General features: G+C 42.6%; 1 protein-coding gene across 1 annotated transcript in view; it reads right to left on the reverse strand.

Moving 5' to 3' along the window:
- CCDC40 (coiled-coil domain 40 molecular ruler complex subunit) overlaps window positions 1-26,308 on the reverse strand; it is a 107,356-nt gene that overhangs the window by 17,552 nt on the left and 63,496 nt on the right. Inside the window, exons 7-16 of the mRNA XM_078784153.1 lie at window positions 22,086-22,305; window positions 19,093-19,250; window positions 18,698-18,820; window positions 17,340-17,461; window positions 16,980-17,223; window positions 13,672-13,854; window positions 13,221-13,466; window positions 11,544-11,757; window positions 11,088-11,349; window positions 6,977-7,097 (exon numbers count right to left, since the gene is read on the reverse strand). Coding sequence (XP_078640279.1) covers window positions 6,977-7,097; window positions 11,088-11,349; window positions 11,544-11,757; window positions 13,221-13,466; window positions 13,672-13,854; window positions 16,980-17,223; window positions 17,340-17,461; window positions 18,698-18,820; window positions 19,093-19,250; window positions 22,086-22,305 — 1,893 coding nt within the window. The remainder of the gene's footprint in view (window positions 1-6,976; window positions 7,098-11,087; window positions 11,350-11,543; window positions 11,758-13,220; window positions 13,467-13,671; window positions 13,855-16,979; window positions 17,224-17,339; window positions 17,462-18,697; window positions 18,821-19,092; window positions 19,251-22,085; window positions 22,306-26,308) is intronic.

Genomic DNA, 26,308 nt, shown 5'->3' on the forward strand with positions numbered 1-26,308 from the left:
GGCGACGGCGGTGCGAGTTGAAACTGTCGTACCTTGTGTCTGAAGCAGTGGCGTCACTAGGGTTGGTGTCACCCAGTGCGGTAACTCATGGTGTCCCCCCACCCCCCTTAGTCAGGTTCACTATGTTAACAAATATAATTTCATTCAAAATTTTGGGAGAATAGCAAGCCTATACATTTTTGGAATCATCAGAGCATGGAGAATCCGAAAATCAATGTTGGCATTTGCACAGACACAGATTTTGGATTTTCAAAATGGCCGCCATAAAATACATATTTTGCGCTATCTCGGCTTCTAGTCAACCTAGAAACCTAATTAAATATGCTAATCCTATGTTTTCTGGGTCAAGGAATCCAATAAAGGCCTTAAAATAGTGCTCAGGATTATAGAAAAGCAACAAACAAAGGTAATTGAAAACCATTGTCTTTATATTTGTGATATAACTATTACAATTACATAATACATGATATTGCAAGTCCTTTGAAGTTATAAGTATGGGTTTATAAAGCAAGAAAGCAGCCTTGTTAGTATCAGATTGAACTATAAGTCCTATACACAGGATCTACTAGGTCTATACCGTTCAGGAATATGCTTTTACAGATCTTCATCACTGTCCTGAGTGTCATATTGGCAAAGGTGTCTACGCAAATGCCAACATTAATTTTTGGATTCTCCATGCTCTGAATATTCCAAAAAATGTATAGTTTTGCTAATCTCCAAAAATTTTGAACGAAAAAACTTCGGAACCTGACTGACCGATACATAGTGAACCTGACTACATGGACCTCCTCCCATACCAGACCATACAGAATCCTTAGTAATGTTTTTTGTACTAACGTTACTCGTAAATCGTAATTCCCGTATATCACTGAATGTAATGGCAACAAGCGTTACGCCAAGGTCCCCGTCGGTGAAGTGATGCGAGTTGACAAAGTGGAAGACGCAAGGAGGCCATCTTGGATTTTGACGTGGCGACCCAATTTTCAATTGAGCCTGAGGAGAATTAACTATACAGCGAGCCTGAGGAGAATTAATTGTACCGCGAGCCTGAGGAGAATTAACTGTACCGCGAGCCTGAGTAGAGGAGCTCACGTTTTTGGTGAGAACTGGTATTCTGAGGAGATTGGTCTGCCTAAGAAGGAGAGCTTTAAGGAGGTCATCCTGCCTGCCTGCTTTGGCCTTGGCGTTATCATACTCCACCATTGCCTATTGATGGTCCTGTTCGTCTTCTCATCATCTCTTCGTCATCCTGCTCATCTCATCGCCTGCTCCGTGCCCATCCTCTCATCGCCTGCTCCGTGCCCATCCTCTCAACCGCTGCCACCAGAGATAAGTCGCCATTTTGTGTCCCTCGCCCCTTCTGTGCTTGTGACTTGACGGCTTAGTTTTTTTATCGGATTTATTTTACTTCATTGTATATAGTTATTATTGATTTCATTCTCCGTTTATTTGTTCAGGATTAAACCCGTTTGGTTTTATTCAAAGCTTTATCCCGGTGTGTACCCTGGTTAGAATAGGTACACCGTATCCCTGCGTGTCGTAAGAGGCGACTAAGAGGGTTGGCGTCAGGAAGGGCATCCGGCCATAAAAACATTGCCTCAAAAAGAGAACCATGACAATTACAACTACATATGGGCAGGGTACAGCCTGAAGTGGAGATTGGTTTCTGAGGTTTGGGACATGGAATGTAGGGACATGACAGGGAGATCAGGAGAAGTGGTGGAAGTATTGATCAGAAGAAGAGTGGGCATATGTTGTGTGAAAGAGACGAGATGGAAGGGAAGTCGTGTGAGAATGGTGAAGGGTAGGCAGGGACAGAAATACAAGTTTGTGTGGCAAGGGTGCCCAGAGGGCTTGCATGGCGTTGCTGTCCTGTTTTCTGAGGAGTTTGCAGACAGTGTGGTGAGTGTGACTCGAGTGAGTGATAGGTTGATGATGGTGAAAATGATGATTGGAAAGCTCTTGGTGAACGTCATCTTGGGATATGCTCCGCAGGTTGGTCGGAGCGATGAAGAGAAGGACAAGTTCTGGTGTGCGATGGAGAAGCTGATGGAAAACGTGAAAGATGAGGAAGTTGTTGTGGTAGGAGGAGATCTAAATGGACATGTGGGAAGGAGTATGGACGGTTTTGAGGGAGTTCATGGGGGTTACGGATATGGTGTGAGAAATGGAGAAGGTGAAAGGATTTTGGAGTTTGCTGATGGAGCTAATTTGTTGATTTGTAATACTCAGTTCCAGAAAGAGGATAATATGCTTGTTCCATACACGTCAGGTGGGTCGACGACAACCGTGGACTACCTGATGGTGCGTAGGCGAGATAGGGGGCACCTCCGGGACACAAAGGTGATCTTGGTTGTCTGCGACATAAGGGTGAAAGGTGCGAGGAGAGCTCGGCAGGTGAAGTACCAACCGAGAATGAAGGTGTGGAGGTTGAAAGAGGTGACAGTAAGGGAGGCATTAAAAGAGAGGCTGAGTAGGGTAGAGGATGATGTGGTTGAGCTTGAACGTGGTTGGATGTCAATGAAAGATAGTCTGTTGGGAGCCGCTGGTGAGGTATGTGGATGGACAAAAGGACCACCGAGGCACTCGGAAACATGATGGTGGGATGAGGAAGTTGGAAAGAGGATTGACGAGAAGAGGAAGAAGTTCAAGGAGTGTCAGAAGGCGAAGGGTACGGGAGAAGAAAAAGCAGAGCATGAAAGTTATAAGGCAGCCAAGAAGGCTGCAAAGAAAGAGGTAGCAAAGGCGCAGGAGGCATGTAGGAAAAAATGTTCGAAGAAAGCTTGGATTCGGAAGAGGGTCAGAGAGCGGTATTCAGGATTGCAAAGCAGATAGCGAAAGAGAGGTGTGATGTGATGGGGGTGAGTTGCTTGAAGGATGAAGTGGGACAAATTGTTGTGGACCCAGATGGAATTAAAGGAAGATGGAAAAGACATATGGAAATGCTGTTGAATACAGAGAATGAATGGGATGGCAACATAGAGAGTAACCCAGTTTTAGGACCGGCAGAGAAGATAACTGAGAAGGAAGTCGAGGAAGCGATAAAAGCAATGAAGAGTAGAAAAGCGGGAGGGCCGACGGGAGTTGTGGGAGATATGTTGAAGGCAGCAGGAAGTTGGGGTGTGAAGAGAATGACAGAGATCTGTAATCTGGTGGTGAAAGAAGGCTGCATTCCAGTGGCTTGGGAACTGAGTACCCTCATCCCTCTATACGAGGGGAAAGGTGACCCTCTGGAGTGTGGCTCGTACTGAGCGATAAAGTTATTGGAGCATGGAATGAAGGTATTGGAAAGGGTGTTGAAGAGGAGGATAAGGAAGAAGGTGAAGATCGACGAAATGCAGTTTGGATTTATGCCAGGAAGAGGAACGACAGACGCGCTCTTTATTGTGAGGCAGGAGAAGTACATGGAGAAGAGGAAGAAGTTGTTTCTTGGGTTTGTTGATCTGGGGAAAGCATTCGATAGGGTTCCACGTGAAGTATTGACATGGGCATTGAGGAAGCTGGGAGTGGAGGAATGGTTGATCAGAGTAGTGATGGCAATGTACAAAAGAGCGCGCACAGCTGTAACGACGAAGGACGGGAACAGTGGTGAGTTTGAGGTGAAGGTGGGAGTGCATCAGGGGGTCGGTACTAAGTCCACTACTATTTGTAGCTGTGATGGAGGTGCTGGCTCAGAACGTAAAGGAGGGTTTACCGTGGGAGTTGTTGTATGCAGATGATCTGGTGTTGATTGCGGAAAGTATGGATGGACTGAAGGAAAAGATGAATAAGTGGAAGGAATGTATGGAGACAAAAGGTCTGAAGGTGAATATAGGAAAGACGTAGGTGATGGCAAGTGGTAAAGCATGTGGTGAGGTGGAAAGAACTGGGAAGTGGCCATGTGCTGTGTGCAGGAAGGGTGTCGGAGTGAACTCCATTCAATGTACAATGTGCGCTGAGTGGGTTCATCAAAAATGTAGTGCTTTGAGAGGGTCATTAACCAGTGTGGCAGCTACATTCAAATGTAAGGTGTGCACAGAGGGAGCTGCAGATGGAGGAAATGTTGAGTTGGATCTTGGAGACGGCGTGAAGCTGGAAGGTGTGAAAACATTTTGCTACCTCGGAGACATGCTGAATGGAGAAGGTGGATCAGACTCGTCAACGGTTGCAAGAGTGATATGTGCATGGAAGAAGTTTCGGGAACTGAGTGGCGTGCTGATGAGGAGGGGAGTGTCGTTGAAGCTGAAGGGAAAGGTGTATGCTGCATGTGTGAGAAGTGTTATGATTTATGGGAGCGAGACATGGGTAATGAACGTAGAGCAGCAACGAAGGCTGGAAAGGCTGGAAATGCGAATGGTTCGGTGGATGTGCAGAGTATCGTTGAGAGAGAGGAAGACAAATGATGAATTGCAAAAGATGATGGGAATAGAGCCTGTGATTGATGCTGTGAAGAGGAACAGGTTGAGATGGTTTGGTCATGTGTTGAGGAAGGATGAAAGTGACTGGTTGAGAAGAGTGATGGAAATGAATGTAGAAGGAAGTCGAGGACGGGGAAGACCGAGAAAGACTTGGCTAAAGATGGTGGAAGAAGAAATGCGGGCAAGGGGGTTAACAAGGAGAGATACAGAAAATAGGGCAAAATGGAGAAGATTGTCATGGGGACCGCAAGGCTAACCCCCACTCTAGAAGGGAAAATGGCCTTAAAATGCATGTTGTTGTTGTTGTTCTCCCTTATGCGTAGATACACCCACACACCAGATTAGAAGTTAGTAGTTCGTTTATTTTTCAAGATATTTCGCTCACAATGTTCAGACATATATATGGTGGCGACCATCTTGGATTTTGACGTGGCGATCCAATTTTCAATAGCGTTCTTCCTTATGTCTAGATACACCCACACACCAGATTAGAAGTTGGTACTTCGCTTATTTTTCAAGATATTTCGCTCACAAGGTTCAGACATACATGGCATCAAACATACATGGCGGCGGCCATCTTGGATTTTGACGTGGGTTGCACCCACACACCAAATTAGAATTCGGTCCTTCGCTTACGGACGCATGCACGCACGCACGCATGCATGCCCGCGCGCACGCACGGACAGACGCACATACGGACGGAGGGGAAAACCATTATTCTTTCGCTCCGCGGTGCGACGGGGGACAATAGTAGTGACATAAACAACTAGCAAAATTAAAATTACACCTTTAAATTAAAATATCATACGCACAGCCTAAATGTATTTACATTTACATCGTTTCATGTGGTTAAAGTGAAAATTCGGTAAGAAAACAATGGAATTTGAAGTAAAAACGTTTAAGAACTACATCAAAATTGTTGATTTTAATGTTAAACTTTATTGTTACATGAGATACATTAATGGATTAGGTTTGCATAATCAATAATGGCCCAAATAATGTAGAACTTGTAGACAAATGCATATGGAAATATACTCATAAATGAAATAATACCATAAAAATCAACAGGAACAAATACACAAGCATTTCAGCACTTAGTGAACATCTCCACTAATTCAGAACTTTCCTTTCTTGGCCTTCAAAGCTGCGAACTTGTGAATCACTTCATCGAAATCAATGCCTTTCGCCAACTCACTTACAATTGATAATATCGCAAGATCGGAAAGCCTTGACACTGCAAAAAATTGGTGTCACCCCCTCTGATAGTGTCACCCGGTGCGGTCCGTACCATCCGCACCCCCCTAGTGACGCCAGTGGTCTGAAGGTCAGCTTGAATCTGTTTGACAGTTGATCGAGGTGCTCCATATGCTTCACCATTCAAACAATCCTTCGCTGCAATCTTTAATCAAGCTTTCTCTTGTGTCCAGGGAGGTTGGCTACAGTGCCATGGGCCTTAAACTTCCTGATAACATTGCGTACGGTGGACACAGGAACATCAAGGTCTCTGGAGATGGACTTGTAGCCTTGAGATTGTCCATGCTGGGCTACAATCTTGTGTCTGACCTCCTAGGACTTCCAGGAAAGAAGTCGGTATTGCATTACTCAGTATTTCCAGGAAAGAAGTCGGTATGATTGCGCCCAAGAATGATTTTGTTAACATGTCATCCAATTATTATGCCTCTATCAAATCAAAAAATTAGCTACATAGGTGAAACATGCTTGTAAATAATGTTTTAAAGACATATAATCAAAAAGATGGTACTTTCTAAAATAAGAAGAAAAAGACATAAATGCCCCTGTGGTTTCAGTAATTTTGCTGTACGGAGTTAAAGACCGTCAGTGGGCCATCTTTGATCGAATTACAAAACAAAATCTTCTGCATATGTATGCTCATGTATTGTCTTTTTGCCAAGTTTGAAGAAAATCGGTCCATGCATGTCCGAGAAATGGATGGATACATGTTTAAGTAACAAAATGGCCGCCAGTTGGCCATATTGGATCTGATCTCGAAAAAACATGACGCACATATGTAACACATTATTCATTATCTATGTGCCAAATTTGAACAACATTGGCAAATGCACGTCTGAGAAATGGTTGAGGATGTATTTAACATCAGGTTGTTTTTTTTAAACTAAAATGGCTGCCAGTCAGCCATCTTGGATTGCATCGCGAAACAAAATGATGTGCATATGTATACCGTCGTGTATCGTCTTTGTGCCAAGTATGAAAAAAAACAGTCCATACATCTCCAAGATATGATTGCAGACGGACGGATGGATGAGAGCAAATCCAAAAGCCCCCGTTTCGGACTAAATCCAACAAGGGGCTAATAATCAACAATATGTGTATTTGGGGTGTGCTCTGTGCTATTACATCCAAACCAGTGTTATTGGGGTTGTTATCCCACAGAAAAGAATATTACTGGAGTAAATGTAACATTCTAAATATATGTATTTGATATTTTCGAACCACTGAAATCTCACAATTACTTGTAAGATCGTAAAAGTATATCACAGAATCCAAAGAGCTCCAAAATGGCCTCAGTTGATGTATAGGGCTTATTCTAGGTCGCATACCTGCATTCGGTGGATCTCGGATCGCATACTTTGGATTTCTCCCTTCCCATAGTCTGAGTCAATGGTGGCATATGCCTCACGTGTCAATATTGTCTTCTTCTCCCAGAGCATTAACTGTTGCCTGGAGGAACCAACAAGGGAAACAGCAATATCAAATGATTACTGCTCAAGTAAAAAGTCATTGTGTCGAGTTTCAAATAGAATGAGTTATTTTTCATCTTTAATCATTAAAAAAAATCAAACCATGATGGAGGCCCAACAGGACATCAGATCGCAACACGTATTTAACTTCTTACAAAACTGTAGCTGCAAGCCTGAAAAATAAAGAGATATATCTAGTTTGATCACAGCCACCTCTTTAAATTCGGATTTGGACAAGATTTCCCAGTGGGGCAAATGTAATCAGGTTACGTTCAATGCTTCCCATCTCTCTCTGAAACTCCTCCCAACTCTGTAATCTCCTATGAAAGCTCCACAATTACACCCTGCGATTCAATAAACCTACTAGGTATTACCCTAACTTCAAATTTATCCTGGAATTCAAACATTACACAAATAGTTACGTCTGCCTCAAAGAAACTGTGAGTCCTGTTCAGATGTTGAAGATTCTTCAACTCTCAACAGTTGCTTCAACTATATAAAGGATTGATTTTACATTGTATAGAATACTGCTCTCACATCTGGGGAGGTTCCAGCTCCACATACTTACTGGACAGAATTGAATCCAAAGTAATACGACTTGTCAACTCTCCCAATCTGACCTCAAAACTCGACTCGCTCGAATGACACCGCAAAGTTGCCTCTCTTTCTCTTTTCTACAGATATTACTTCGGTTTCTGCTCCCAAGAACTTGCTGCTTGTGTACCTCTCCTATTAGCGAGACCACGGAATACTCGACAAGCCACTACATCTCATGATTATTGTGTGGCCATTAGCAACTCACGGGTGGGCCGTTATGATGTTTGTTTCTTCCCCACCACTGCCAAACTCTGGAACTCTTTACCTTCTCATGTCTTTCCAAACACTTACTCATGTCTTATGTCTTTCCCCTTTTTTAAAAAAAACAGATTTTTTACTTTCTCAAAAACTCATAGACTATTCTCTATTCATTCACTTTTCTATCAATGCAGCTCTTTTATTTAGGCGTGGCCTCGATGAGGATTATATAGTCTGTGCCTGGAGCGTTCAACATAAAAAAAATACAGAAATTAAAAAAAGATCAGGGGTGAATGGGGTTTGCAATAGAAGAAATAAACCTTAAAGCCAGGACAATACAAGATAAAAGGGAGATAATAGGGGAAGGTATCTGTCCTCATGGCTGTGAGCTATTAAAGGATGCGACGGGAATTAGATCTGAATGGAGGCATAGTCAGCAGTATCTCACTCAAGGTATAACCATCTCACAATGGGTCATGGTGGCAGCCTCCACTCTCTCGTATTCTTGCAGAGTGCATCCCATTCTCCAGGCTCAGAATGATGTGAATTTATTATGAGTCAGGGGGAGTAATCATTATGACAAGGATGGGGAGGGAGTAGATGGCTTAACTCAGGTTTACGAGATTCCTTGCTTGGCGTTACTATATGACGGACAAATTTCCTCACACATACAGCCACACCACCAAGGCAGAGCTAAAAATACGAACTCAATGACATTTTTTAAATTATAGGTACAATATGTGATCGGTGTGTAATATATGTGATCGGTGTTTATGCCTCTCACGTTGGGTGCCAAAGTGGTGACAAGGGTGTATTTTGGGAAGATATGGATAGAGTGATGGCAAAGATACTCGGTGCAGAGAGAATCGTGGTTGGTGGTGACTTTAATGGGTATGTTGGTGAGGCAATGGAGTTGTAGAAAGAGTGCAACGTCGTTTTGTAGTAGAAAAGAGGAACAACGAAGAAGAGCAGCTTATTGATTTTGTGGTTGTATATATGATATGGTAAGAGCAAATACATTTTATATAAAAGTCAAGAATATCATATCAGATAATAGTTCAAGGTAAAGCTTCGCAGATATATTACATTTTGTGCAGAAGGTGCAAGTGGAAAGAGGTCAAAGACTGCAAGGTCATACCTGTGATGTAGCAATACCCCATCCTCAGGTGCAAATCTTTTACTGACACTTCAGACCTGACCCATTTTGTAGGATTCCCAAATCATATTTCTCCTATTGACTCCCACTCCATTCTTGGCCTGATCACATCCAACTTTCCCTCCAACCTTTCCTAGTCTTCCTCAGCTCCCCTTGGCTCCTCACACCATGTTCTTTTGAAAGCATCTGTCTCTCTGGTTGTCTTCAGGTAATTACCAAGGCACCACTGCATCTGAAAATGTAATCAGACAGTTTGGTCTGGCAGACAGTCCACTGTCTCTTCTACAGACTAGTCTCCTACCTCGTAAAATCTGGACATAGGCAGTGCTTGGGATTTGTTTCTTAGCGTTCTCCTCTCTCCGTTCCATCAGTTCATACCTTTATACCTCTAGATATCATCCCCAACATCCCATCCCTGATACACTCACTTATGTAATGATGTGACTGCCACGTAGCAGCTTCCTAGATACTCTCACATTGTCCCCTATAATGACCATCTTGCAAATTCCTCAATGGATTTCTGTCAGCTTCTGGGAGAGGTGCAACTTCTGGAGTTCTTGAGACTCACAATCATCTCAAAATTGTCTTAAGCAGATCATATCTCTACGAGGTAAAGCTAGCTGGTAACTTGAAATTATCTGCAGGGCCAAGACCTTCTTCATCCCTCCACAGCTCATAGAATGTAGTTCCCCTCTCCGAGCCGATGCCATGCCTCCCATCCTCTCCACCACTTGAGGCCAGGTAGTATAAGACCCCCAATCAACCTTTCTCCCCCAAACCCCACCCCACCTCCCCCCCACCCCCCACAGTGATATTGGTCTTTCCTCTTCTACCCTCTCACCTCTCCACCTCATGCCTACCTCCCACCGCCCCTCACTCAAAATCCCGCCTCCCCCGCAAACACTCTATAACCCTCACATCACATGTATTCGAACAGAAACGATTAACTGGTTACCCAACCCATTACGAAGCTTAACACTTACATTCATTTCCCCCTCTCTTGTCTCACTTGAAGAACCGTCTTCCAACGATATTATCTCAAGCTATTCCTTCGAGGCATTCAAACCAGGAGCCCACTACTTAATGGTCTCTCCCACTTCTACCTCTGAGGTTTTCTTTAATACCTGTGAACTTCCTCCCCTCCCACCAACCCCCAATAGCCCTGCCTCTCCCACTCACTTTTCACCTTCCACTCTTCTCCTAATGCTATGGAGGTATGGAATGAATGAATGAATGAATGAATGAATGAATGAATACACTGAATACAATACAAACGAATGAATGATAGTTTTAAGGCCATTTTCCCTGCTAGAGCGGGGGTTAGCCTTGCGGGCCCCATGACAATCATGGTTCCCTGTTTGAGGCAATGTTTTTGGCCGGATGCCCTTCCTGACGCCAACCCTTGGTCACGCTCTTACGATGCGCAGGGATACGGTGCACCTATTCTAAATTGGGGTACACACCGTGATCATTCATCACAGCAAGCTGGTACTCAATTTGCCGACCTCGGAAGGATGACAGGCTGAGTCAACCCCCTGGTGTTAATTTAGCGATCGACCGGGATTCGAACCCAGGATCCTAGGATCCCAAGCTGGCACCCTAACCGCTAAGCCAACACCAGGGATCCCTATGGAGGTATGGAATCGGAAGATAATGGCAAAGATATGTTTCAAGAGTAGTGATCAAATATAGTCATTGAGGTTGATAGAGATGTTTGAAGAAAAAAAAAAGAGGGGATAAGAAGCAGAGTCAGAGAATGAGCAAGGCATGTAATGAATGAGAAAAAACAAAAACAAAGGGATAGACAGACAAAAGAAAAGATAAAATCTAATTAATAAACTGTCATACACAATAAACTGCAACCAGGCTGTTTCTGCCAGAGCTTCACAAAGCAGTGCAGGATAGTGATATTTGGAGACATCTGTTCATGAATGTCACCAGAAGTCAGACACAACTTGACAGAACTAGATAACTTGATAGCATGAGCAATACAACAGGTAAACGAAAATCGTGACTCACTGTGCTTCAATAATGCTCTTTGTCAAGGTGTTTCCACTTTCCCGCACCTGGTCTACCTGTTCCTCCAGCTCTAGAATGTGCAGTTCATTGTCCCGTGTCTCATCCATTGAATCCCCAGCCAGCGTCGAGTTGCTCAACAAAAGTTCTTCCTTGAGACCTTTTTTAGCATGCAGTTTATGACTCAGGCGCTGCAGTGCTGAACGTAACCTCTCAGTGCGTTGAACTGCTTCACTCTCTTCTCGCCTCTGTTGTTCCAGTTCATCTGGGTAAGGAGATCGAGGTGCATTTGGGCTAAATCAGTTGCGCTTGACATTGGGCCTACAGGATTTACAATATCTGGATTGTTACCTTTTAAACTTTCTTAAAATGAAGAAATGGATTTACATGAGAAAAGTGTTTAACAACATGCCATATTTAGCAAGATTACAGGTAAGAGCCAAAAATAAAAGAAAGTACTTTCTACTCGGAGTCGTCGCTGTTGCAACACAGTAACTCTTGTGCGCAGCCTTGTTGTGCAAGCTGCCTGCTCTTCCCTCTTCTGTACCAGCTTTAAAAGCTCAGACTGTTTCTGGAGCCACTGCCGTTGCAGATGCTCGATGTTGGTCTGTCTTTCGGCTGCATTGCGATGCAACTGCTTCACCTGGATTTGCAATGGCCCTAAATCTTCACCCTGACCCCATGAGGGTAGAGACAAAAAGAATCGTTACAGCATCTTATAAAAATTGAATACAGCATCAAATTGACTTTCTTATCCACCTTATTTATCCTATCCAAATTTGTTTATCCAAATTTACTTATTTGAAAAAAAATAAAAATGAAAGGATTGATGCATAAACCTCTGATCTTTTTCTCTTAGTAAGATCACCAATAAGCGACCCTTGTGATTGACTTTCCAGTATAGCATCAACCCTCGCCTTGTGCACAAAGAAAGAGGAGCACGTCGCTTTAGTTGATATCGATTTTGGCAAAAACATTGTGACAAACAAAAAGCATATATAAAGAGGACATCCATATATTACCATATATTACATGTCGAACATTTTATTTAAATAATTTTCTTGCCCTTTGTCGTTATTTAAGAATGGTTCCTAGGCTTGGTGTAAATAAAGGGGAATGTGACAGTTACCTCGAGAAAGGGTGAAAATACCGAATGTTCACAGAATTCCCAATGTTTTATAGTTGTGTCTTTTGAACTTCAAAGTGATATTCGAGCGAATCTCACTGAATGCAAACAGCATTTATTGTGAAGACTAAGGAAGAATGCATCCTTACAGTCTCCAATGAGAAATCTGTAGGGATGATGCAAAAGAGCAGCCTGGATTGAACTTTGGAGCCATCAGAAAAGGACGAACTGGGATTGGCCACTGTTCAAGAAATGTTTGGGCTATCCACACCACACGTCCCCAGTTACTTTGTTAAATTGAGTGCCAGCTCTGAGGGAGTGGCATGGAATACTATTTAATGAATACCAAGTTTAGTCAGTAGTGTATCCTTAAAATCCCCCTGTTCTTTTGCACTTGCTGCGTTTTTACAGTGAAGATGGATGTGGATTGCCCTTTCTGAAATGATGCGTCCACCACTGCTTGGACATTTTTGTAAAGTGATGGACCCCTCCCACATCACCTTTACAAATTTTCTGTATCCGCTGTCACTATTGGTCAACAAAGATCAGCGGTGAACATTCTGGTAAGAATTCAGAGCTGATGCCAGAATAAGTCAAATTAGATGAAGCAAGCAGCCAAGCAAGAATGAACTTTTGGTTCGTTTGGTGAGCATGGATGAAAGGTGTGCAAGGTGTATTTGCGAGATCGACGCGAGAACACTACTGTATCCATAAATATTCATTTAACTCTTTCACAAAATGTCATTACTAGTGGGCGCTCCCACCTTCCGGGCAGGAGTATCCTTCTCTGCCCATCCTCGGTCTTGGAAATGCACTTCATAATTTTTATCATTTTTGAAAGAGATTTTATTGAACACAACATATCATACGAAGATATGATATCATACTAAGATATTATCATACTAAGATACTATCATACAACACATTTCATAAGATAAAGGAATATTCTTTGTATATACGTGTATAGCCATATACGCATCTGCTCCATTATAGATATATCTCACACTTACCCGAGATGCAATGAGCAACTTTTCCATCTTTTTCATATTCTGTTCAATAGTAACTTGTTTCTGTTGAACTACCCGCATGGTCTCATTCTGCTCTGCTTTGGCCTGCGTAATGAGCAAATTCTGTTGGTTAATGTTCTCCTGAAGGGCAGCCAGGGACTGCTTCATCCTTGCTTCTTTTTCTTCAGCCTCATTGGTTTGCAGCGCTAAGCACGCTGCATCATTCTCCACGCGCACCTGCTCCAGTTCCTGCCAATAGTGAAGAAGGTGAGCAAATCACAGTCATTCTCAGAGGAGACTTTTACGGAGTTCATTTCAGCATTTGATGTTATTGCAAAAGTTCAATTATTAAACAGCTGTTATATTCTGTATACGTTTCCAATTTCATATCAATTTCCACTTTTTTTATCAATAGACAATTTCTCGTCCTTCTACACAACCAAAAGGTGCTCACCAGCTCTTTTGCGCGTGCTCGCAGCTTCTGAATGCGACGTCGTGTGTCCTGTGTCTCTTTGTCTGAAACAAGCTGATCCAGAGAAGCCTCCATGATCTGCTCATCCAGCACAGCCTTCTGTTGCTTTGTCTGGGCTATCTGTTTACTCAAGTTCTCCAGGGTAGAGGTTTTCAGTACTCGTTCCTTCATAAGACAAGCATTGTTTCAGGGAAAGAGAACCAGAAGAGAAAAGTCAGGTAAAATGAAACGTGGCTATGTGCATTTCAATGGAGGCCTCTAGGAGAATTGGGATGGAATAATACAGGTCTAAAAGAAAATATGCTCTTTGGTTTTAATAAACCCAAACGACTATCATTGAAATATCAAGCTCAAACTTTTATATTGCCAAACTCAAATTTACATATATGATACTTACACCTCAGAGAGTGCTTTTACTTCATTTTCAAGACATATCAGACTATTGTACGAGTATTCCCCGAGGTGTTTTCCTCTTGTTCTGATGGAAATGTTTTCAAATATCACATGTTCTCATGCAAATTGTTCAAAAGGTCACAAATTTAATATGGGCCACGTGCTTAAGAGCATCTTGATTGTGGAATGGATAAAGCATCATTGGCATTGCTCTCACTGGTGTGGATTCAATTCCCGTGGCTGTTCAGTGGAAATTTCAACATCCTATGACAGAGTGGTGACTTGTCCAGGTTTGGTTCTCAGCCATATAAACATTCACAAACACCCAAAAGCTACGTTAACGCAATGCCAATGCCCTCTGTGGGTTATGGCAGGAATTTGGGATTTAGCCATGGTGCTGGCAATAGCTCGCCTACTCTTCGTGAAGGACACTGTGTGATCTTTAACGTCCACCACCTAATGCTGGCAGATGGGGCACACATTTTATGTCTATTTGAGGAACGGCACACACATTGATGTATCACCCTGCCTCTGAAACACCAAGATGACAGTTTATATCTGGGTCGGAATTCGAACTCAGGTAAGACAGCTTAGAGGTGAGTGTACATACCTCTAAAGTCTAGGCTATCCTGCCAGCCCTGTCTGTCTGCCTGTCTGTCTGTCTGTCTACAGACGTCGATTTATGATCGAGGAACTACATGTTATATTTTGAACACTGGAGAATACCAATCAAAACATGAATCGGAACATGAACCTGCAGTTTAGCATTACTGTACTTTGGCTCTGAATTTGGCAAATTGTACAGAATGTCATCCCAAGCACACATGCACAGAAAAGCAAGGTAATTGTTTTAGTCTGTTTGCCTGTCTGGTAATCAAACATAAATAGCCCCGTGAGGGACTGACAGTTATTTCCCCATGGTTTCTGAGATTAAAAAAAAAAATTACCTGAATTTGAGATGAAACCACTCTTTGGGGCAAAAACCCAATTTTACCCCCTTTAAATGGGAGCACAACCCCATGAGACCTTACTGTCCTGAAGAATTGTACCAAATTTGGTCTGTATCGCTCAGGTAGTTGTGGAGATGTTTTCATGAAATTTAGGGATTCAGGGAGGGGGCTCTTGGCCCCATTTTCGGGGGAGGGGGATATGGCCATGAGGCGTATAACTCAAGGTTATGGCATGATTCTGAGGCCTCGTGACAAGTTTGGTCTGGATCTGTCTGGTGGTTTCTGAAAATATCTTTGAATGAAATACCAATATTTGGGAGAAAACCCCCCTTTCACCCACTCTATAGGGGGCACATCACTTATCATACCAGATGCAGTAACAATTTGTTCTTACCCGACACTCGCACATCGTACTCCATGAATACAATGAAATTTTACTGTACTCGTCTTTGAAACACAATTGACGGAGCAATGAAAGCTGAGCCGTACGTGAACAGATCCTCCTACAAAAACTTAATCATATCCCAATATGTAGGTGTATAGTGCAAAATATTCCCCTGATGATATTCAAACAATTCTTGTATTTCATTATTTTGTGCATTCTTGTGTTTACCTTTGCTCATAGTCATTGACTTATAGTTCTTGTCTGACAGTTGACAGTTTGTTGTTTAAGGCATTTCACCACAACATTTAACTTTTTGGAAATGCCCCGAACTCTGTCACGCAAGTGTGAAATTATTATTTATTTTTACTTACCCTTGTACAGAGTATGGAAATAAACCTTGAAAAACAAATGTTAACAAGAAAGAGCAATCTGAGATTGCAGACCTTCATCAGGACGTGTTTTAGTGGTTTTTAAGGCTTTTGTGTTAAAACAAATATGGGGGCCGAACCACATGACCGATGACGTCCTCGTTTTTTTTTCTCCACCAATTTATCCCTAGATGACGCTCAACAAATTTCATCTTGATCAGATGCCGTTTTATACTTGTCGAATTATGACGTCATAATGGAGACACCTATGACATCATCATTGACATATGTTATGCCCCATGGAGACTTCTTTACAATGAGTCAGGTCTCAATTTTTGTCTGTGCAGCGCTTTTGGAGATATAGAGGTGCAACGTTTTTAGGTTTTTCCAAGATGGCACCCATATCACGTGACCTATGACGTCATAATTATCATTAAAAAAATTATGCAGGTGGAGGTGCACCTATGGAGAAAATTTTCTGTCAATCGGACCAACGGTTGCAGAGAAAATCATATTTATTCTGTGCAGACAAACAAACAAACAGACAAACAAATGGACTCAAATGCAATACCCTCTCCTCTGGCGAGGGTAATTAAGGTCATGTAAAGACGGTACATTAATGGTAGTAAACTTCTGAAAAACAAAATTTCTCTGCAGCCTTTAAAACGTTTAATTTATTTCAATTCAATTATACACTTGAACACTGAAAAACACAAATCGCCTTGTTGGCACTTTCAAAAACCTCCAGTTTAGTAGAACGTGCACAAAATAGTACGCCATCTCGACCAATCAAGTTTGCTGCTTGTGCTATCAGCGTTGACGAATATCGAGATTCAGTCAAAATCGCAGATCATAGGAAATATAGATTGTGCTTGGAACCGCAAAGCAAGAGTCGAAAAAAACCCTACCCATGTCCTTTTTCTCAAGACTGCATGGCGTAGAGTGTTCTATGAACTCCATAGTTATGAATGGTTATGAGTCTACCCTTCTTGAGGAATTTCCACTGAAAAAAATTCTAAATACAGGATGACCATGATGACTAAATACAGGATAAATACAGGAGACTGTGGAAGTTTTTAGTTTTTTCAAAAAGTTATTTACATTGTTAGGGACACATTATTAATTACCAACGAAGAATATTTTTGGAAAGTAATTTTCCAGCTTATGGCATTGCTCGTTCATAGTGCCTCTTACTGCTGTGGTGTTACTGAGAGCGTCTTGGGTTTCCTGCAAGATCCGATTCAAGTTTGATCCATCAATCCTCAGAACCTCCTGCTGGGTCAATGCTTTAGCCGTAAAACCTTGTGCCATGGCAGCATCTCCCTCAGCACGGTGCAGCTCAAGAACCAACTTCCCATTCCTTTCTTCCTCCTGCTGGATTAAACGTTTGTAGGCTGCGAGCTCCGTGTCCAGAGAGGAGACATCCTGACGTCGTTTTCTGCAATACATGAAGATAAATGAGTGTGGGTGAGTGAAAGAAAGAGGGGTGGATATGAAGGGATGGAAAGGAGATAAAAAGTAACGACATGTACTATGACACCAGGCCTAACTGACTCGAGGGCCTCCTGTGCTGCCATGAAAGTCTCATCTCTGTTTCTCATGCCAACAATGCTGCTGTTCCACTGTTGCAGGAGCTCCTTTTTTTCCATTGCCAGAGCTTCACTCTCCATCCTTGCCTGCAGTCCACACACCAGGCCAACTCATAACAAAACAGTTTTGTCATCAATGATTCTGCTGCCATGTTCTCAGCACCGCATTGACTTCTTTTTTCAGCTAATTTATCTCGTTGCTTATTTCACTTTGTTTATTACCAGGAATCATTGCGAACACGGTGCCAAAACCATAATTGTCAACAATACATGCATCGCACATAGAGGTTTGACACGTGTGTTTTTGACACGTGTTGCTCCACTGACAACTATTTTAGGACTAATACTGAGTACATTTGATAACGTTTTGTTATTATGCACACAATATTTTAATGGTCATCTATTACGTAAGAAAACATGACGGTTTTTGTTTTATGTCTGTTTTGCATCAGCTGAAGAAGTTAAGAGAATCACATTCACTGCATTAAAAACACTTCAGAGGGACTGGGCTTCTGAATAGGATCAAAAAATTGTTTGACCATTGGAAGAAGTGTAGCTGGCAGAATGGCCTAGACCCTAGAGGTATGCACACTCCCCTCTAAGCTGTCTAACATTGGTTCGAATCTCGACCCAGCTATAAACTGTCATCCGGTGTTTCAAAGGTAGGGTGATTCATCAATGTGTGTACCATCCCTCAGATGGACGTTAAACAGGGAGTCCCGTCTGCCGGAATTAGTTGGTGGACATGAACGATCCCACGTTGTCCTTCTTGAAGAGTAGGCATGCTATTACCGGCGCCCGAAACAAATTCCAAATTCCTGCCTTAACCTACGCGGGCATTGCATCAGTGACACAGCCACGCCCTGATCCAATTATACTACTCTGCAGCCTTGTGCTGCATACGTTAGAACGATGTAGATTAAGTAGAATAATGTGACGACAATAAAGTTTGTCAGTGGCACTATGTCTATTATATAAGTGGAGTGACAGAGCTTTGGGGGAATCTAATTTATTTTTCGAAATTGCCATTTGGGTTATTATTGTTTATTTTACTTGTTTCTTTAATGGATGACGTACTTTCTATTAGAGGAAAATTAAATTGAGAAAGAAAGAATTACTATTTCACATTTTTTTCCCCAAAATATCTTAAAGGCTGGCATGCCATCAGGTTACTATTTTACAGGCCATCATTCAAAATTAAAAGGTTAAATTGCCCACACCAATTCCGAAGACCAATAGTTGAATCGTCAAATCACTGCTTCGATCGTCAAGCACCAATAACATTTTCGCAATGGAGAACCGACAGTCACAGTTATCTCTGACCTCAGATGCTGCCTCTTGAATTGCATTCTTCTCAAGGACTTGGGCTTCCATTTGCGCATTCAACATTTCTGTCTTCTCCTCAAGGTTCAGAGCTTGCTGTGTCAGCCTGTCCACGTGCAGGTCCTGCATAAGGGTCCAAAGAGCTTAAACGCAGTATTCGATACCAATAATCTCTCTCAGAAATATTCTCTCCAAATGACAGCACAGAAATGGTTCTTAACATTAGCAATGGCAGTAGAACGAGGATGTATTGATGTTTATTTAATGAAACCTGAAACTTCACACGACCATCCATGAAGCTTGGTCTTGTTCTCTCCACCAATGGACCTTAAATAATGTTTTGCTGAGATTTGCGAGGAGGATGGGGCGGAGAGTGGAGTGGTCGTTGAGCTCACCTGCTCCTTTTTATATTTCTCAGCCTCATGCCTTTCCACACCACCTTTCTCCATGGTTCGAAGCATGATAGCTGCCTTTCCTTCCATGTCACTCCGAAGCCCCTCCGTATACAAAACCTTCAATGCCAGGCCATCACTTTCTGCTCTCATTGTAGAAACTGGTGGGAATAAACATGTTACGATCGATCATTTATATAATCATTAGTATTTGACCAACTGTCTATTAAACCTTTTGTGTTTGTATGAAATTTACAATGTAATTTTTTTTGTGGTGAGAGCCTATCTCCAAATAATAATAAAGTAAGTACTGTTGTGAATTAAAGAAAGCTGCCATTGTTTTGCTTGAAAACTCGAAATATTTAATGAAACATCATTCGGCCAAATGTAGTTATATGTTTATTATCTCCGCCACCAAATGAGGACGTAGGTTATGTTTCCACCCTTGTCTGTCTGTTTCTGAGCGAGATACTGTATCTCAAAATGTTGTGGACAAATTTGGATGAAACGTAGTAGACAGGTTGGGTGTGTGACAGGGACGAATTGATTAGATTTTGGTGACGATCCGGCCGGAACAGGATACTCGAATTTTAAAAAATTCTCAAAGTGATTCTTCATAATTGAAAGATAGGGCCAAAGACGATATATAGTATAGCACGATATCTCAAAAAGTTATGGACTGATTCGGCCAAAATTAGTAGACAGGTTGGGTGTGTGACAAGGACAAATTGGTTCGACTTTGGTGAAGATCCAGATCCAGATAATATAATTTTTAAGGGATTCTTGGTAATTCAGAAATGGGGCCAAAAACTATATATAGCACGATATTCCAAGAGGTTGTGGATGGTTTATGACAAAATTTGGTGGATGAGTTGAGTAGCTGACAAGAACAAGCTGGTTAGGTTTTGGTTCAGGTCTGGATGCAGATCCGGCTTATCATTTGGGGTACAAAACTTAAACTGTTCAACCTGGCGGAGGTAGGCGAAGTGTCATTCTAGTTGTTTTATAAAAAAACAAGACTGAAAGTCTAACAGTGGCGTAGCCATATAACTCTACTCGTTGCAATGTACAGCTGTCCGTGTGTAAAAACACATGACAGGTTCGACCGCTTCGACGACATGTTCGGCCTGTACGGCATATAAATAAAAATGTCGGGCGATGGAGTCAGCCGTCGTACGACGTCGTACCCTGTAATGACATAATAGATGTAATGACGTAGCGTGACAGGCGGACACAAAACTGCTGCTAATTTAATATATAGAAGATGATATATTTTAACCTCCAGTAACTTTGCAGTCACTACAAAGGGATTAGTGTTACAATTAGATTTGCTATAATATTAACGTTACATTATCATTATTATGCAAATGATATTACTATAAAAAACCGAGGCTAATTCCTTACTTATGCGGTTATTGGTACCGTACACCGCTTATCATTGATTCATGAACCATAGACCGCTTCAATCTAGAAACTTTGCAATAATGACAAAGGCATTGAAGTGTTACAATTATAGTTACTATATTATTAGTAATAACGCTATTATTAATATTATGAAAACAATACGACTGTATTAAGAAACCTGGCCTAATTTGTCTGAAGTGGCCTGAAGGTGAGGCATGAAGGCATGACGCCGAAGGCCTATACGTATTGTGTCGTTGGAAGACCCGTAACGCTGATGCTTTTGATATTTCATGGTCATTTTAACAATAGGTTTGTTTGTCTTTCACACTGAATGAAAAACGTAAGGGTAGAGCATGGTGATTGTGATATATGACAGGTTCGACGATATGTCTGGCCTGAACGGCATAGGAATCAAAATGGCGGAGTGTGGAGTCAGCCGTCATATGCCGCAATGACATCACCCTGTCATGTGACCAGATCCTCAGCTATGATTGGTATACGTTTGAGGGGACATACATACACACGGACGGACAAACACTGTTCTAGATGGCTTTGCCCTATAGGCTATGCCGTAAAAAAATGTTAAATGCACTTAATGGTTAAACATTATTGTACTGAACCTGACATCCTTCATAAGGAATATAAAGCTGACTTTCTATTTGCGATTATGTGGAAGAATAAACTTGAGAATTTGACCTCAATTCCTGCTTTGACTGAAATCTTTGAGCTTTTTTAAACCTTTGAGCTTGTGCCATGATCCAATAGACACTGCCAACAGATTACATTTTATATGCAGTGTAAAAGGTGAATATATTAAATAAAAATGTATTCCAAGCAAATAGTTAATGATTCTTGGCATCCCAGGTTCAAATCCCATAAACTGTATTAAATTGTCCATTGATTATAATGTCCCTCTAATGCATGTATTATATGTACAAGGTCTTCCATGAACCACTGACAAAAGTAAATGGATGCATTATGTATTCAGATAGATTGCACTACACTGATGGAGTTTAGATAAAACAAAGACATGATGGACCAGATTACCTTCTTTCTGAGTTTGAACTCGGTTTGATTTTCTTGTATTACTGATAATGACTCTTACACATAAGGTCGCTTCCTAGTAGAAATGTTTGATTATTTCCATGACACCGGCGATGAGAACAGCAACAAACGTTTGATGACCATTTTCCCCTTTTTTGTTCACGGGGTTGGTCCAATGATGCCATTCCTCCATATGGATAAAAATAGATTTGAATTCATAAAATCCAGAAAAGCAATCAATCCGTCTTAGCAATATGACCTCTATTAATTGTAGGCCTTAAGAAGCAATATTTTAATCACGTGTCCTTGACTAATATCACTTATTTACGAGTTTTAGTTGTTGATCTTTCTGGTTTATTGTGTGGTGTGTTTATTGATCATGTTTATTTCCATGCAAAAGCTTAACTGTTTGAGGCTTGTGCTCACCTAAGGCTTTGACAAAGTGCATTTCACAAAAAAAACCCATTCAATTCAAACTTTGGCTTGAGTTATTTGCAAACAACATTCAAACTTTGTTGTTTCTATCTCACATGACACAATTATCGTACCGAGATTGTACTGTCGCTTGATCTCATCACGATGTTGCCGCTCTCGCTCGCGCGCCACTTTGAGCTCCTTTTCGTGCTGCGCCCGTGCATCCGACAGTGCGACACACTCCTCCCCCAGGCGTTCGAGTCTTGCCTGGATCTTCGCCAGCTCCTGCTGCTTTCCAAACATATCTCGACCGGTCTCCTCACGCTCAACTATGCGTTTCTGCGTGTCTTCCTCCTGCATAAACCCAACAATATTGTAGAGTTTTTGAAAGGAAGTATCAAAAAACTCTGGTGTACAATTATCAAACAGGCAGATATATGTACAAAAATGATTGTAAGACCAAAAACAAAACAATCACACTCTTTTTAATCCGTATGTAAAATTATAGATGATTCAATATAGGAGCCATATAGGATCTATTACATATGTAAATAGAGTGGAATTTTAACCCACCCTAATGCTCCACACAACCCCTTCTGTGTATATGCAATAAATATATGGTACCATATATGGTATGCAATAAATATAAAACATATTGCATTTACAGCAACAGCATCTTTCCTCCCCTTGATTGTTATCCCCATTTGCGGGTTTTGTGGGAGGAACCTCCCAGAACTCAAAATCTCCACTTCTTTTTTCCGTGAAGGATCATTATTCATGAACCAGATTGTGAAACTTCATTCTCATAGCTTTGTTCCAAGGGTTCTTTTCAGAATCCTCAATGAACCTCTGACAGCCTCCACTTGTATCTCGTTTGTAGTGGTATTCCCTGGAATGCTTTTTTAGTTCTCAGTAATCCCTGCTTCTCCAACAATCACTGGTACAATTTCAGCTTTCTTCAATTTCCAAGTCAACTTGACCTCATTTTTCAGCTCCTGGTATTTGAGCATTTTTTTGGTTTCTGAGGCATTTGGTCCAAAGTCATTGGGAACAAAAACCTCAATCAACAGTGCCGTCTTTTCCTTTTGTGTTTGAGCACAATGCCCGGACGCAATGCTCCACCTGCAATGCCTACACTTCATGGGATCATCTTGTCATGCGTGAGCACTACATGTTCATTTTCAAGGATCGGATTTGGCTTGTGTTTCCTTGATTGTTCTGGGACCAGAATATTGAAATGTTTACAGATGTGCCAGTGGATTACTCTACAGATGCTGTCATTTCTTTCTGTGTACAACTGTCCTGACATGAGTTTTTCACATCACAAAAGGAGGTGACTGGTACTTTCTGTTTCTACCCAACAAAACCTGTATTTGTCCGATTGGCTCAATCCTGCCATTTTCTAAAAGCCATTAGTGAAGTGTGTCCCTGGTCTTAGGCATTTATTTGCATTGCCGGGCGGGGGAGGGGAGGGGAGTGGAACGGGGGGGGGGGGGGGGGAAGGGGAGAAGAGGGGGGGGAGGGGAGAAGGGTGGGGGAGGGGAGGGGGAAAAGGGAGGGGGAGGGGGTAGGGTGGAGGGGGAAGGGTGGAGGGGGAAGGGAGGGGGAGGGGGGAGGGGAGGGGAAGGGGGAGGGGGGAGGGGGAAAGGGAGGGGGAGGGGGAGGGGGAAAAGGGAGGGGGAGGGGGGAGGGGGAAAAGGGAGGGGGAGGGGGGAGGGGGAAAAGGGAGGGGGAGGGGGGAGGGGGAAAAGGGAGGGGGAGGGGGGAGGGGGAAAAGGGAGGGGGAGGGGGGAGGGGGAAAAGGGAGGGGGAGGGGGGAGGGGGGAAAGGGAGGGGGAGGGGGAAAATGGAGGGGGAGGGGAGAAGGGGAGGGGGGAGGGGGAGGGGAGAAGGGGAGGGGTAGGGTGGAGGGGGTAGGGTGGAGGGGGAAGGGAAGGGGGACGGAGGGGGGAGGGGGAAGGGGGAGGGAAGGGGATGGCCAATCAACAATGACGTTGCAGTTCTCATGGTCGGAGAGCAGCACAACAATCGGACATAGTCCTGCATATTCGCAACAGCACGAAGCGGATTTTGGAGACTCACCGATCCTGTGACGTCCTCCAGTACCGACGTTGCCGGGCGGGGGAAGGGAGACCCGTACATTCCCAACCCGTACATTCGCCCTCTCGACTCAAGCTCACTCGGACAAAAGCCTCGCACAAATTACACCATGAAGGCCCAATGGTCATGTCTATGCCACAAATCACGGGCGGACTGAATTGAAAATATATAGAACGCTCATACTCCGTGAAAAGTGAAGCCGCCGTGTCGCCATCTTGGTCAGCACGACTCGACCAACTCGCTTCGCGGATCTCGTTTTGTGCGGCAATAAACTGCTCCAATCGGTTACGGAAGGGTTGTGGAAAGACGTTTCACAGCTGTTTCAAAGACATTTAATTCATATCGCACAAAATTGATACAAAACACGATCGCATAAAAGGTGAAAAAACGTGTGACGTGTGACGGGATGGAACATCACGTGATCGCTCTGAGCGAATCAGTCTGGCGGCGGGAATGGAACATCACGTGATCGCTCTGAGCGAATCAGCGAGCTGCTCTGGAACCGGCTGAGATTAGCGGGTACTTCGCTGAAATGCGCTGAGGTAAATATGAATAAAAAATATGGATCTCGTCAAATATGGTCTCGGCCATGTTCGTCCCAGGCTCAATGGCTATGTCTATGCCAAATATCAAGTACGTGAGCCTCTCCGTTTAGGAGTCTATCGGTAACATCACACACACACACACACACACACACACACACACACACACACACACACACACACACACACACACACACACACACACACACACACACACACACACACACACACAGTGTTTTATAGATACTAGGGCATGCCCGTACTATATCTATATCTAAAATTATATCCCCCCCCTCTATTTACATGAAATGGTTTGGTCCAAAGCGAACGGCTTGCGAGTACGGTGACAATCCCCCCCCTCTATTTACATGAAATGGTTTGGTCCAAAGCGAACGGCTTCGGAGTTTGGTAAAGAAATCGCCATAGCGTGCCCAAACGCGCAGGAAAGCGAAAGAATCGCAAATTTAAGGAAATGCCCGTACTTCCGTAAGGAAGAGAAAAGAAATGAAAAGGAAAAACATTCCAAACCGCGAGGGAAAACAACACGGCACGTCGACACAACAACGTGTCCTGTGATTGGCCGTACGTCGCTGCTAGTAGCTGCCCCCAAAAAAAAGCTTTCACCGTCCGGCGACTGAATTTAAGGGGAAAAATAAAACGCTCTTCGCTTAAAACAACGCCCTTCGCTCTGACTGAATTGGGACAATGTTTTTATGTTTTTAATTGAATTACTATCCGTAATGGCGCACGCTCTCACGGGAGCTCCGGAAGGTCGTATATCGCAGTTACGATGAATCGCAAATTAGTTTTTATTAGTTTTAAAACATAGTTTAACGCCAACATAGCGCCAACATAGTTTGCAAACGTGAAATAAATGAATACGCTCTCAAATGTGCCGTCCGAGGCAGAGTCTGTTCGCCACGTTCGGCACACGTGATAGCTCGCTGCTCTCTGATTGGTTGAATCGTTTTTTGGACATAGCTCGGTAACTGCTTGTCCGATTAATTTCAAACCTTGAAAAGGCACATCCTCGGGTCCCCAGCAATATACCTGGCAAGTTTCAAGTATATCGGACCGGTAGTTGTCGAGAAACAGCGGTCACAGACAAACATACATACAAACATACAAACATACAAACATACAAACATACACACAGAGATTGCTGGAATTATAGATAGATATATATATATACATATATATATATATATATATATATATATATACAGTGGTACCTCGGCTTACGAGTTTAATCCGTTCCGTGACGGAGCTCGTAAGCCAAATCGCTCGTAAGTCAAAGCAAATTTTCCCATTCAAATGCATTGAAATGCTATTAATCCGTTCCAGCCTCAAAAAAAAAACACCAATTTTTTTTGTTAGGTGCTTTTAAATAACAAAAATGTACTTTATAAATAACAAATAATGTATAAACAAGCACGACCTCGTATATACTGTACATAATACAAGAGAATGTAAAGAAATAAACTGGTTTTATTAAGCAGAGGAGAAGAGCATGCCAGGTGAGGTGTGCGTGTTGTCGACTTGGCGAGGCAGTACGATCGTACTCCTTCTACGATATGTACGATTTTGAAGCAGAAGGAGTCCATAAAGGCTATAACGCCAGCCAAGGGCGTTACGATTATTTCAAAGCTCCGGACCTCTATCCATGAAGATATGGAGAAGTTGTTGTTTGTGTGGTTGAAGGAGAAGCAGCTCGC

This window comes from Myxine glutinosa, chromosome 1, assembly GCF_964187855.1.
Source record: "Myxine glutinosa chromosome 1, kmMyxGlut1.1, whole genome shotgun sequence".
Lineage (NCBI taxonomy): Eukaryota > Metazoa > Chordata > Myxini > Myxiniformes > Myxinidae > Myxine > Myxine glutinosa.